We start from the raw sequence: 13865 nt of genomic DNA, 5'->3' as shown, positions 1-13865 counted from the left end.
GTAAAAGCAGAAAAGAGTCCTGTGACACCTTGTAGACTAACGGACGTATTGGAGCATGAGCTTTCATGGGTGAATACCCACTTCGTCGGATGCATGAGGTATTCACCCACGAAAGCTCATGCTCCAATACGTCTGTTAGTCTATAAGGTGTCACAGGACTCTTTGCTGCTTTTACAGATCCAGACTAACACGGATACCCCTCTGATACTCAAAATAAGTGAGTAGTGAAAATTTGGGCCTTAGCTTCCTGTTGCCTCAGATTTCTGGTCTGTAAAATAACTTGAAAAATGCACTTGCTAGTGGTGAGTAGGAAACTATCTTTTGTGGGGAATTCTGTAAAATTTTGTATTTGAAACAAGTTTCTAGCTCTTAGTTACAAAGATGCTCTTAGTGTGAATTGGTGCTGTGAATTTTTCCTGAGTCTCTACTCCAGTGCCTCTGATGGTCCTTTATAGCTTTCCCGGTCAACTGCACTGTAAAATGGACAAGTTTGTAATCAGTTTCACTGTTGCTCTTTAAAACCCTGTGTGAAACTGACAAGAATCAAGTCAACTTCAGTCTGCTGCTGCTTGAGAAAGCTGTGAACGGTGGCAGAAGCACTGGGAGCTATTAACTGGGGAGGAGGAATCAGAAGATAAAGGCTGGGGTGAGGCTGGGTAAAGTTGTGGAGATACCACCAATACTCCTCTCACAGCAGCCATGTGGCCTGGAGGGACTGAGTTTCTGACTACCACTGACTGCAAAACAGAATTCCCCTCCTGAAAAAAAAGTCACACGTTTTGAAAAAATGTTCATCCCAAATTGGCAAGGTGGATTTGATTTAAATCAAAATGATAGAAATCATGATTTAAATCACTAGTCAGAAAAACTTGATTCAATCATGGATTTCTACATAAAAAGGCATTCTTGTTGGTTGTTATAACTTCAGTACATATTCTTCACAACTCAGAGATAAATATAGATTTCATTTTTAGAAGGTACACACTATACATTTTTAAAGTGATTTATTTTGAAAACTTTTCAGATGAGTTTTATTGCTATATCAGAAAATGAATGATTGTTTGGTTATTTTATTTACCAAAGGTAATTGAAGCAGATAGTTCAGCTCCCAATGACTTCATAAATATCTCCAATTCAACAGGTTAATCATTAATATTTGGAGGATTTTCTTGTCATGCTGTATTAGGAGGAGAACATCACCAGACAGACATTTAAATTGTTTTATTTAACTAAAACAACGTTATGTATTCTGGATTTTTTTTTTCTTCAACAGCATATAATATTTTAACCAAACATTTTTTTTTAACAAAACAAGCATATGAAATTTTGAATTTAATTAAACATTCAAGTTTTTAAAAATTGAGTTTGTTTCTGTTAAAATTGTTTTTAACTAAAATAGTTAAATGAAATATTTCTTTAAAAAAAAAAAAATGTAGCCGACTGTGTCAGCCAGGTCAACATGAGAAACTTAAAATATTGGCTTCTGCAGCTAACTCAGTTGTCTTCACCTTCATTTTCCTGTTTGTTCATAATCTGGAAAAGAAAAACAAGTTTTCCTGCTTTTTCAGCTCCCAAACAATTTCTCAATTTGGAATAAATTAGTCCAAAGGAAGAAAATAGTCTTTCTACACCGGCAGAAGAAGCTACTTCTGTTAAAAGTGAGATTGTCACTTCAACAGTCTCTGAATCCAAGTGCTTAAGTGACTTCCATCAGTTAATTATTGTGACTTTCTTTAAAACATCAGCAAACATTTATTTCTTGAATGGTTCACTCTTAGCTCTGAAGTTTACTATAGCTGGCATTATGGAGGGATGGTTGCTGGATATCCATGTCATAGCCAACTCCTCTTCTTTGGCAGTTAAGGTTTGACCCAGGTACTTAGTATTGAGAATATTTGCAAGAAAATGAGCTGGAGATAGTGCTTGTCCCATTCATTTTTTTTTAAATGCTTGTACTTTAACTCTCTCATTGCATATTTTTCTTCTTAAGATCTCACTCAGTTCCTTCTGAATTTCAACAGCATCAGCAATAAAACAGCTATTTCTCTGCATTTTGTTCAAGGCTACAGAAATAGGCTTCAGGGTACTCAGCATGTGTTCAACATTTCTCTTAAGCCATTCAATGTTAAGAGCTTTGGCTGTGACAGTGCCATCTATTTTTTCACGATTTTGTTCATAAACTGTCATCAGATTAGGCCAGTTCTTGATATAGTGCTCAAAACAGCCTACTACTGAGTTCCAGCGCACGCCTTGTGGGAGAGTTAGCTTGGTTCCTCCCACTTTTTTCAGAGCAGCTACTGCAAAGTGGTTGTTACAGAAGTATTTTGCAATTTCACCAACATTAGTCTTTATTTCTGGAACACTGAAGTCTTTGGCTAGGAGGTGCATCGAATGAGCATTGCAACCATATGTTGTTAGCTTGGGACTCTCTTCTAAATAATTTCTTCTCACCTTGGATACATTTGCAGCATTGTCTGTGACCAAGCTGCGTACTAGACATTTGAATTTTTTTTTCACAGTTTGTTATAGCTTTTGCTGCTACTTGCAAGTATTCTGCTGTGTGTGTCTTTCCTGATGTATCAATTGTTTCTATAAGGAAGACATTTCCCTTCTTCTGTTGTTACACAAGCACATACAACAGGATCATTGTGGACATTGCTCCATCCGTCAAGACTCAGGTTAACAATTTTACCCTCTAGACCTTTTTGCATGCTGCTCAATTTCTCTTTCATACACTTTATCCAGCAATTTGCCCGTGACATCTGCTCTCTTGGGTGGACTGTATCCTGGTCGTAATGACTGAACCATATTAATGAAGTGTGGGTTCTCAATCATCGGAAAAGGAGAGTTTGTTGCATAAACAAAATGGGCAATTTTTTAAAATCAATTACTTCTTTTTGTAATCTGCTATTTCCTATCACAAACTTATCTATGGTTGTTTCTGGATGATGGAGGTTTTTTATTTTATTTTATTTTATTTTAGCTACAGGTGATATACTGTGGCTATGTGATATACATGATGTGACTGAAACACTGTCATTGGCACATAACTCTGAAACTATAGAAAATGGGGAGCCTGGGAGCTTTCAGTTAGGATTTTCTGATGGAAAATTGAAATATTCTCTCAAAAAAATTTAGATTGTCTGGAAACGGCATTTCCCATTGGAAAATCATTCCAGCAGAAAATTCCTGACAAGTTCTGTTTCTGACTCATTGTCATACTACTGCTTTCTGCATGCAAAAATCTGGCTTTGTCTAGGCAAGTATGAAAGGTGTGTTGTTAGATTCTAACTAATACTTGAAAAATGTAATGTAGACAGGGGGCGATGCCTTTAACGTGTGTTTAAACTGATTGAGTTAAAGCCTAGTTGGGAAGCCTGTGTTTTGGCTTCTAACACCACTCCTTTAAATCTTAACATAAATAAGGGTAAAGTGGATGAATCATAAGAATGGCGATACTGGATCAGACCAAAGGTCCATCCAGCCCAGTATCCTGTCTACTGACAGTGGCCAATACCAGGTGCCTCAGAGGGAGTGAACCTAACAGGCAATGATCAAGTGATCTCTCTCCTGCCATCCATCTCCACCCTCTGACAAACAGAGGCTAGGGACACCATTCCTTACCCATCCTGGCTAATAGCCATTAATGGATTGAACCTCCATGAATTTATCTAGTTCTCCTTTAAGCCCTGTTATAGTTCTAGCCTTCACAACCTCCTCAGGAAAGGTTGACTGTGCGCTGTGTGAAGAAGAACATCCTTTTATTTGTTTTAAACCTGCTGCCCATTAATTTCATTTGGTGGCCCCTAATTCTTATATTATGGGAACAACTAAATAACTTTTCCTTATTCACGTTCTCCACACCACTCATAATTTTTTATACCTCTATCATATCCCTCCTTAGTCTCCTCTTTTCCAAGCTGAAAAGTCCTAGCCTCTTTAATCTCTCCTCAAATGGGACCCGTTTCAACCCCCTAATCATTTTAGTTGCCTTTCTCTGAACCTTTTCTAGTATCAGTATATCTTTTTTGAGATGAGGAGACCACATCTGTACACAGTATTCAAGATGTGGGCATACCATGGATTTATATAAGGGCAATAAGATATTCTCCATCTTATTCTCTATCTCTTTTTAATGATTCCTAACTTCCTTTTTGCTTTTTTGACTACCACTGCGTGGACCTCTTCAGAGAACTATCCACGATGTCGCCAAGATCTCTTTCCTGATTAGTTGTAGCTAAATTAGCCCCCATCATATTGTATGTATAGTTGGGGTTATTTTTTCCCAATGTGCATTACTTTACATTTGTCCATATTAAATTTCATTTGCCATTTTGTTGCCCAATCACTTAGTTTTGTGAGATCTTTTTGAAGTTCTTCACAGTCTGCTTTGGTCTTAACTATCTTGAGTAGTTTAGTATCATCTGCAAACGTTGCCACCTCACTGTTTACCTCTTTTTCCAGATCATTTATGAATAAGTTGAATAGGATTGGTCCTAGGACTGACCCTTGGGGAACACCACTAATTACGCCTCTCCATTCTGAAAATTTACCATTTATTCCTACCCTTTGTTCCCTGTCTTTTAACCAGTTCTCAATCCATGAAACTATCTTCCCTCTTATTCCATGACAACTTAATTTATGTAAGAGGATTTGGTGAGGGACCTTGTCAAAGGCTTTCTGGAAATCTAAGTACACTATGGCCACATGATAATTTCCCTTTTAAAAAGTACCAGTTATGTATGTTTGAAAGGCTCCCCCCCTGCCAAGTACCATTTTTTCTCTCTCTCAAAAAAGAAAAGTGAATGTAATACTTGTAAGAGGTGATAGATGGCTGCCCTTGTGGCTGAATTCATCTCTTTATCCACCAGTGACAGTAATAGTGTAAGCTTCCTGACACCGCTTCATGGTTAGTTTGGTCTTTATGTTCATTCAGTACTTGGTTGCTATGCTGAAAATGTCAAAAATGATGTAAATTATTTAAGTTTGGGTGTTGGTTTCATGCGGTGCATATGTAAGCACTAGGCCTTGGACTGAAACCAGTACTGCATTTCACAGAGCCTCTGTACAGTGGTCAGGGGTTAACATGTGGAACTGGGCTGGATTCCCATCATAAATTAGGTGTGGAAAAACTCTGTATTCTATTATTAGAGCCACCTGACCACCAAAATATTAACAATAAAGGTCTGAATTGTGCTGCTACAGCGTGTCCATTGACTTCAACAGGGTTTTCAGATGAAGTGAGAGCATACGTTTGTTCATAGTGTTTTAAAGTAATGAAAAATGAGCTATTTGATTTTTCACATAGTTGGTTCAGTCAGATAATAAATAAGTGGTGCTCCCAAAGTGACTTGTCTTGGGAATATTTTTAGTATCTCAATAGAATGTAGAGCACTGGTTCTCAAACTTATTTTTTGCAGACCACCTGAAAATTGCTGAGGGTCTTGGCAGATCACTTAATGATCTTTCCAAATGTTGTTTGTATCGTTAGCGAACTATTGTAAAGCGCTTTGGATAAAAGTGCTATGTGTGTATATGTATGTTTGTGTATGTGTGTATGTATATATAAACTTAATAATTTTTTTTGTTCTACAAATAAAAGCACACGACTCAAATTTTTTTATATCAGTAGTCTTACCTTTCTAATGTGATGGATGTGCCCTCTCTCCCCCACCGTGGCAACCCCCGAGCTGGGGCTGGGAAGGAGGGCCATCTCTCCCTGGCAGCCCTGGAGCTGGGCCTCTTTCTCTGACCGCCGCTGCCCTGCATGTCCCAAATCTCTCCCACCCTTTCTTCTCACCCCACTGCCCCCTCCCACCTACTCCCTATTCCCCCCCCAAGGCTACCACCTCACCTTACATGTGCGTCTTCTCCAGTGTCCAGGCACCTAATTAGTGGAGCCACGCCTGCGTGTCTCCACTAATGAGGTGGGTGGCCCTTCATTCTCCTGTGTGTGGCTGCCCAGGCGCGCACCTTAGAGGGAACTAACTGCAGACCACCTGAATGGACCTTGCAGACCATGGACCACAGTTTGAGAACCTCTGGTGTAGAGAAATATTAAATGACATTACTGCTGTGTGCAGAGTAAGACTTCAGTACAAGTCTAATCTCAGGACAACAGACTTGTTCATTAAATAGCTGAGTATATGACAAACTTCTCATAAATGTGGGTTTATTTTTTTTATTGGAGTCAGATTGGTGCTTGTATAACCTCTATTAAATGAGTGCAACAGAGAAGTGCAGGGTAGAAAAATGTCAGTTAATACAATAAGACTGAGGAATTTTCCCTGAAAGTTTGAAAATATTGTTTGTTTTCTTTTAATCTCTACTTGACAATGGAAATATTGATTAAGGTGTTCTCCATTATTTCAGAAAGTATCAAGGATGTTATTGGGAGGAAGATTAAAATTTCAGTGAAGAAAAAAGTAAAGCTAGAAACCAAGGGAGATAAAGTGGATAACAAAATATTGGTAAGTACAGTAAAGTAACTCTAATTAAAGTAGACAAACATTTAGGTGAAGTTCATTTCAGCTATTGTTAAGAAACTAATTCTCCAAATGTACCCTGACCTATGTATCACGTGTTTTCTCTTATTTTCTTGCCTTGTGTGTTTGAAAACTGTACATATATCTCTAGGTTATTGGTCAGAACGTCCAATAAGTCATTCTTGTTGTGGTCTGACAGACTATTCTGTGAACATATCTCAAAATAAAGGGGCCGTTTGTGGATTCCTTGTGTTCCTTAGACTCTTCCCATCAGTGGGAATTCTGAGTGAGCAAGAAACACAAGATCAAACCCATAAAGAATTGTATCTCTTTTAAGAATTTGTAAACTGGGTCAAACACCCTGTTTCTCTTGAGGCTACTACACTGCCAAAGAGTATAACACTAACACTGTCTAGTCTTTTAAGAGACTAATCTAATATTTGTATTTGTTTGTTTTGCATAGGTTGAGGATATTATAGTTAAAAGTAAATGCTCTTTGTATGTGACCCTATCATTATTTCTGAAACTGTCCAGGAGGAAAAAGTAAAGTTAATCTCATTCAAATACATTTTCCTGTTTTCTCAAGGCTAGTATGTCTGTCCTTTTAGATAAGCAGAGAACTGTAGTAATGTGATGGTACTGGTACATATTCTCCTCTTGCATACTTGGATGTGTATTAAAAAAACAAAACAAAAACAACACATCACAACCCCTGGGCCTTCATTTGCCAATGTGTTTGAAACATGTATGTGGGGAGAAGCAGAGAAGGATAATGAAATACAAAGGACTCAAAGAACAGATTAAAATTTTTTATTAAAGCCAATGTTAAAAAAATTATATAATACATAGGTTGGGAAAAGTGTGTCTGTACATCTGGGTATAGTGCTTAGATTATCCACAAATATAAAGTTAGTTTTCAAAAGTCATATGATACATAGAGTACATAATCAGCAGTAACCTAAATTTAGGTGAATAGATTTAACAATACAGTTTAGATATTAGAATCCGAATACTCAGGTACATCACTCATGAAAAGTTGTACAGATGTTTGGTTGTGGAAAGCAAAATATATCAATGAGAAGAGATTGTCCCTCAGTAATTGAGAATTAGGTAGGTTGTCCATTTAGAAAATACAATCTATGAGGAAAGTATTTCAGTTAATTTCCTGACTGTGCTTTACTACTATAATATTTTACAGGATATTTTGAAACAGGTTGCATTGTATCAGTAAAGCTGGCATAAATTTGGAAGCTTTGTTTCCAAGAGTAGGTTCTTGTAGTTCTGTGACAAGAGGCACTGAGTTGGTATTATTTGTGTTTTGGAAACAAGTATTTCTTAAATCTAAATGTGTGAATGGTTTGCATTCTGTCTTCATAAAGTATGTTGGTTATTCCTGGTCAGTATTGATGTTTATAATAGTCTGTTTTTCTGTGAGAACAACTACTTAAGGAATTTGAAATATCTTCTGCGTAACATCTGTCCAAGGATCTTTTTATATGCAACTCTAGGGCCTACAATTTCTATTAGGTTGGGAATGTGAATGTTGATTGATAGCCACTATTTATTTGAAAGCCATGTTTACAGAGTAGGCTGTCAGATTCTCTGAAGCAGTAACATTTGATTGACTTTTGACTTACACAGAATAATTATTGTTATCAATAGCAGAATATACTGTGGAAATATTGTCCTACTATTCAGGATTAATGGAAAATACTCTTAAAAATAAGATTAGCCTGGGTCCGTGTGAAGCAGGTTTTATATTTCTTTTTCCAAGTTTTGTGACTTCATGTATGAATTTTTTTATTTTAAATGTATAAATGTAAATCGTGTCATGTCAGCACAGTGACCATTTTTATCCACCTACACAAAGTACATGGCAGGAAAAGAATGTCAGGCTTTCAGCTGTAAGGGAAATTTTGAAAGGACATCAGTAAAACTTCTAAAAATGTGATGACTCAGATAATTTTGTCTCTTTTGAAATCTAGTCTCCTAAGCTCTCCGCTGGTGATTTTAATGGTCTATGACTGGCTAGATCTACCTCTTTTATGAGTTACAGAAGTGTATGATTATATAAAAATGTTCCATTCACTGCATAAGATGGACTGTGCTCTGGGGATGAACCACTGAAGGAGGTTGTTGTCTGTAGGACTCCTGCCTCGCTTGTTGCAGAATTTGGAAGGTGTGTACCTATTGCACACTGCCTAGAGGAACTCTGCTCAAAGGCATGAACAGAAAGAGGAGCTGATAAGGAGGTCTTGTGACGTGGTGGGGCTACGGATGGGGTATGCATAAGGGAGCAGGTGGGGGGAGAAAAGCAGCCAGAACTGCATAAGAGATTCTGGAGGAGCTGGAAGAGGGCCTTCAGTCTGACATATATCTAGGTAGGGTATGCCAGAGTCTCCCTCTTGCTCAGAAAGAATAGGTGTTAGGGGAGTTTATGAACTATGCCAGGTACATGCCCATGATCATGGCTCCACGGAGGAGCCACCAACTAATATCCCTGGTGGGCTGTGGAACCACAGTGGAGTACAGGCTGGCCCATTGGAATTCATCTCCCTCCTCAGGTGGCTGCAGGTCCCGCCACTTTGGTGTGAGGGTGGGACATGAGAGGCAAGGAAGTGAATGGTAGGAAGCATGGACATGTGCAGATGTTTCCTAGGTGTGGTTTGGAGATAGTCCATCTGGATGTCATTCAGCTGACTTATTACTTATCGTGGGTGGCTGAGGAGGCTCACGGGGATCAGGGTTATGTACCTGTTGTGGTTTCTGGGAGACAGTGGACTGAAGCCCACCCATAGCTAAAGACCCTCCCCTTTAACCAGTGAGGTGGTGCCAATGAACTCTGGGGACAACAAATGAAAAAACAGTAATGGGAGTGAAGATCATAAGGTATAAATCAGGGATAGGTCTCCCAAAACTAAGCCTGCCCCCCTCAGCCAAGAGGGTGGAACCACTGATACCAGGCTACTAGTGACTTCTCAGGGCCACAAATAAAAATACAGTATTGGGAGTGAGGTCAAAGGTTATTAATGAGGGCTCCAGAGGGGGACACCAAGCAGAGAACCCCAGACAGCACCCACTGCTCCTCATAGGTGTCTAAGGAGTCAGTGGACACTGCGTGGAGGCATGAATGGACAAGGGAATGGAAATAGGCCCCACAGAGCACCTCTCCTCCCCCGTACAGCTTCCTCCTCCTGGTATGATGGATGGCTGACTTGGCCAGTATGAGAAGGAGGTTGACGAGGAGGTCTTGTGACTTTGTGGGGCTATGGATGGAGTGTGCTAGGACAGGAGCTGTGGGGAGAAAAACGGACAGAACCTCAGTAAGCAGTTCTGGAGGAGCTGGGTGAGGGGCTGCAACCTGATGCACTGTGCGGGGGTGTCCCTCTTGCCGCAGAAAGTACAAGTGTCTGGAGTTTATGGACCATGCCAAGTACACGCCCATGTTCTGTGAAGGAGCCACCATGTGATGTCACTGGTGGGTTGTGGGACCAGACTTGAATACAGACTGGGTCCCCTGGGGTTCTTTGCCCTCCTTAGGTGGCAACAGGTCCCATGCTACTTGGTATTGGGGCAGGTCCTGAGGGCGATAAAGTGAATAGTATGAAGCAGGAATGCATACAGATGTTTCCGGACATGGTTCAGAGGTGGACTGGCTGTTTGTCATTCAGCTGTCTCAGGTTGCATGTCAGCGGTGGCCAGGAGGCTCACAGCAGTCAGAATTGTATAGACAGAGGCTTGCAAAACAGAGAAAAGATGGTCTTGTGGTTCGGGCAGTTTGCTGCCCTGAGAAACTGGATTCTATCCCTTCCTCAGCTACAGAGTTGCTGTGTGATGCTGGGCAAGTTACTAAAACCAAATTTTCCCCAGGTGATAATTAACAGTGTTCTTCTTTCTGGGATTTCATTTGCAGAAATTTCTGAGCACTCTGCAATTTAAATCAATGAGAGCTGTACCTTGAAATTAAAAATCTCTATATAATGCTAAGCGATTAAAAAATCAGGTATTGGCCACCTCAGATTGGGCACCCAAAATTAATGGACATTTAATACCTTAATCTTTTTATGCTTCAGTTCTAATAGTGTGCAATGAGGAGAAAACAAAATATTGAATACCTGCTCATCACTTTAGCACCATCCATCCTGTGCAGTGAATGAGGCAGAGTCCTGTGGGAAAAAATATGTAATCATGAAATTAAAAACTGTATCATAATATATAGGCACAAGGGGGCTGATTTAAGGGTGCACTTAATTCTGGCATTTCCTAACTTTGGAGTGCTTGACTTTGCAACCTTTGCGCTCTCTTAGGATAGGTCTGTGTGCATTAAAACAGTGATGTTTAAAAATATATTAGCCAAGAGTTAACATATTTTGAAACACCACTCATTTTCACAGTCTATACCAGTCCAGAGAGGTTAAGTGATGTACTCAAGATCACAGATGAAGTGTGCCATAAAGCTGGGAATACAACCCAGGTCTTCTGTCTCCCAAAGTGGTGTTTTAATTACAAGACCTTTTATCCTTCCTTGACAGTAAAATAATACAAAACCCCCCAACTCTTCAAGAAAATGAGATTATTTAAAAATTACTGCACTTTGCAGGTGGCTAAATGCACAAGACCTATGGCCTTGCAATGGAAAATATATTCAAAGTACGGTGGATTTAGGAGCCTAACATTCGGCGCTGAAGTTTGAAAGCTGTGATCTTGTGAAGTTGTGACTTAGCTTGTCGCATATTTTTCACTTTTTACAGTGACCTTTTTCTTCTGTTGTTTCCACTTGCCATTGTTTTCAATTTGTCGTAATGATGTGAGGAATAAACATGGTGAATGTGACTTACAGTAGAACCCCAGAGTTGCGAACACCAGAGTTACAAACTGACCAGTCAACCACACACCTCATTTGGAACTGGAAGTACACAATCAGGCAGCAGCAAAGATGGGGAAAAAAAGAAGCAACAACAGTACAGTACTATGTTAAACAAACTACTAAAAAAAAAAAGGGAAAGCATCAGTTTTCTTCTGCAGAGTAAAGTTTCAAAGCTGTATTAAGTCAATGTTCAGTTGTAAACTTTTGAAAGAACAACCATAATGTTTTGTTCAGTTATGAACATTGCAGATTTACGAGCAGCTTCCATTACCGAGGTGTTCATAACTCTGAAGTTCTACTATACCTTAAATGCTAATCTCCAGCTTGCAGCCTGCAAACTGTCAGCCAGCTACAAAAACCTCAAAATTACTTCAATGAGAGTAGGATCATCTCTCGAGAATTTAGGCCCAGAACCTCAGCCCTAAGTCCCCCTTGGGCTATTCTGACAGAACAAGGTGCACCTAAAGCTGCCCTAAGTGAGACACTGGAATTTCCCCCATCCTGGAGGAATCCCACCCCGTCTCAGCCCCTCTTTTTCTCTGATGTGTGAGGTGATTCTGGAGGGTGGGAGAAGGGTGGGTGCATGGTTTGAGTGTGCTGTGTTCTATTGAGCACCATCAGCATACCCCTCACCCTACCTCCAAAAGGGTTATTAAAGCCAGTGCAACTCAAAACAGACCTGAGGCTGCTCTGACCAGGGTTGTTTGTGGTGGAAAGAGGGCTAGCACACTTGAGGATCTGGCCTTTGTTGTTACCCTAAATCTGTATGTATTCAGATAAAGGGAATGTCTACACTGGCAGCGTTACATCATCGGCAGTTACATTGCTGCGCAGAGAGCGCTGAAGGGAAATTGATGTTGTGTGTTCCCACTATCAGCTGCCTGTGCAATACCGTGTTCACACATCCGGCAGTTGCATCGGTATTCGGAGTGGTACACTCTGGGCAGCTATCCCACAGAGCATTTCTTCCCCTTCTGCCGCTAAGAGTTGTGGAAAGGCAAAGGGGGTCGTGGGGCATCCTGGGTTCTGTCCCAGTGCCCCATGATGCATTGCTTCACATCCCAGCAATCCCTGTGCTTCCGTCTGCATTTGGCCATCTTTCAACGGTTTGTGTACTGCGTGCTCTGCTCTGCCTCTTCGGTCTGCAGGAATGGATCCCAGACTGTTGACCAATATGCTGCTCGCTCTCACTAACATATTGTGAGCGGCAGTGGAGTTATTCCTTAAGCTACAAAGGCAAGAGGAGTTTGACATTGATCTCTCCACGCGTAATAGCTATGATAAGAGATTGCTTGTGGTGTTCACAGAGGTGCTGATCACAGTGGAACGCTGCTTTTGGGCTTGGGAAACAAGCACTGAGTGGTGGGATCACATCGTTATGCACGTCTAGGATGACAAGCAGTGACTGCAGAACTTTTGGATGAGGAAAACCACATTCGTGGGACTGTGTGATGAGCTCGCCCCAGCCCTCTGGCACAAGGACACGAGAATGAGAGCTGCTCTGTCGCTGGAGAAGCGTGTGGCGATTGCACTGTGGAAGCTGGCTACTCCAGACTGCTACCGATCGATTGCTAACCAGTTCAGAGTGGGAAAGTCGACTGTTGGACTTGTGTTGATGGAAGTGTGCAGGACCATTAATCACATCCTGCTCTGAAAGACCATGACTCTGGGCAACGTGTGAGAGATTGTGGATGCACAATGGGCTTCCCTAACTGTGGAAGGGCAATAGATGGTATGCATATTCCAATTCTGGCCCCAGACCACCTAGCCACTGAATACATTAATCGCAAGGGGTATTTCTCAATGGTTCTCCTGGTGCTTGTGGATCACTGTAGGCGTTTCATGGCCAGTAACGCAGGCTGGTTCGGAAAGATGCATGACGCACACATCTTTTGGAATACTGGCCTATTCAGGAAGCTGCAAGCAGGGACTTTCTTCCTGGACCAGAAAATCACCATAGCGGAAGTCAAAATGCCCACTGTGATCTTGGGAGACCCTGCCTACCACTTAATGCTGTGGCTTATGAAGCCATACACTGGGCACCTTGACAGCGGTTCAACAGCAGGCTGAGCAAGTGCAGAGTGTGACTGTTGAGTGTGCTTTTGGCCGTTTAAAGGCCCGGTGGTGCTACCTATATGGGAGGCTGGACCTAGCCAATGACAATATTCCTATGCTTATAGCCATGGGCTGTACGGTCCATAATATTTGTGAAGGGAAGGGTGAAAGCTTCACTCAGGGCTGGACCGCTCAGGCTCAGCGCCTGGAGGCTGAATTCAACTCCCCTTGGCTCGGTCCACTCTCAACTGGCACGTGAGCCATCAAAGTATCTACAGTGGCCTTTGCAGTGGAGGTGGGGGAGCCACTGACTATCGCGTCCAGCTCTTTGTAGAACCCGCAGTTCGTGGGCACACCACCAGTGTGGCGGTTTGCGTTCCGCAGCTCCTTCACTTTGACCCTGCACTGCAGTGTGTCCCGATCATGGGCCCTTTCTGTCATGCATCATGAAATCTGTC

At 41.2% G+C, this 13865-nt stretch overlaps 1 protein-coding gene across 3 annotated transcripts in view; it reads left to right on the top strand.

Annotated features, from left to right (window-relative positions):
* The window catches only part of CARMIL1 (capping protein regulator and myosin 1 linker 1), a 262324-nt gene that overhangs the window by 3053 nt on the left and 245406 nt on the right, over window positions 1-13865 (top strand). For all 3 annotated transcript variants that reach the window (XM_045005542.1, XM_045005539.1, XM_045005540.1), the window contains exon 2: window positions 6373-6470. In XM_045005542.1, the coding sequence (XP_044861477.1) occupies window positions 6373-6470 (98 nt within the window). The remainder of the gene's footprint in view (window positions 1-6372; window positions 6471-13865) is intronic.

Source organism: Mauremys mutica, chromosome 2 (assembly GCF_020497125.1).
Source record: "Mauremys mutica isolate MM-2020 ecotype Southern chromosome 2, ASM2049712v1, whole genome shotgun sequence".
NCBI lineage: Eukaryota > Metazoa > Chordata > Testudines > Geoemydidae > Mauremys > Mauremys mutica.
The sequence above is the reverse complement of the archived record's forward strand: the minus strand, read 5'-3'. Positions and strand labels throughout refer to the sequence as shown.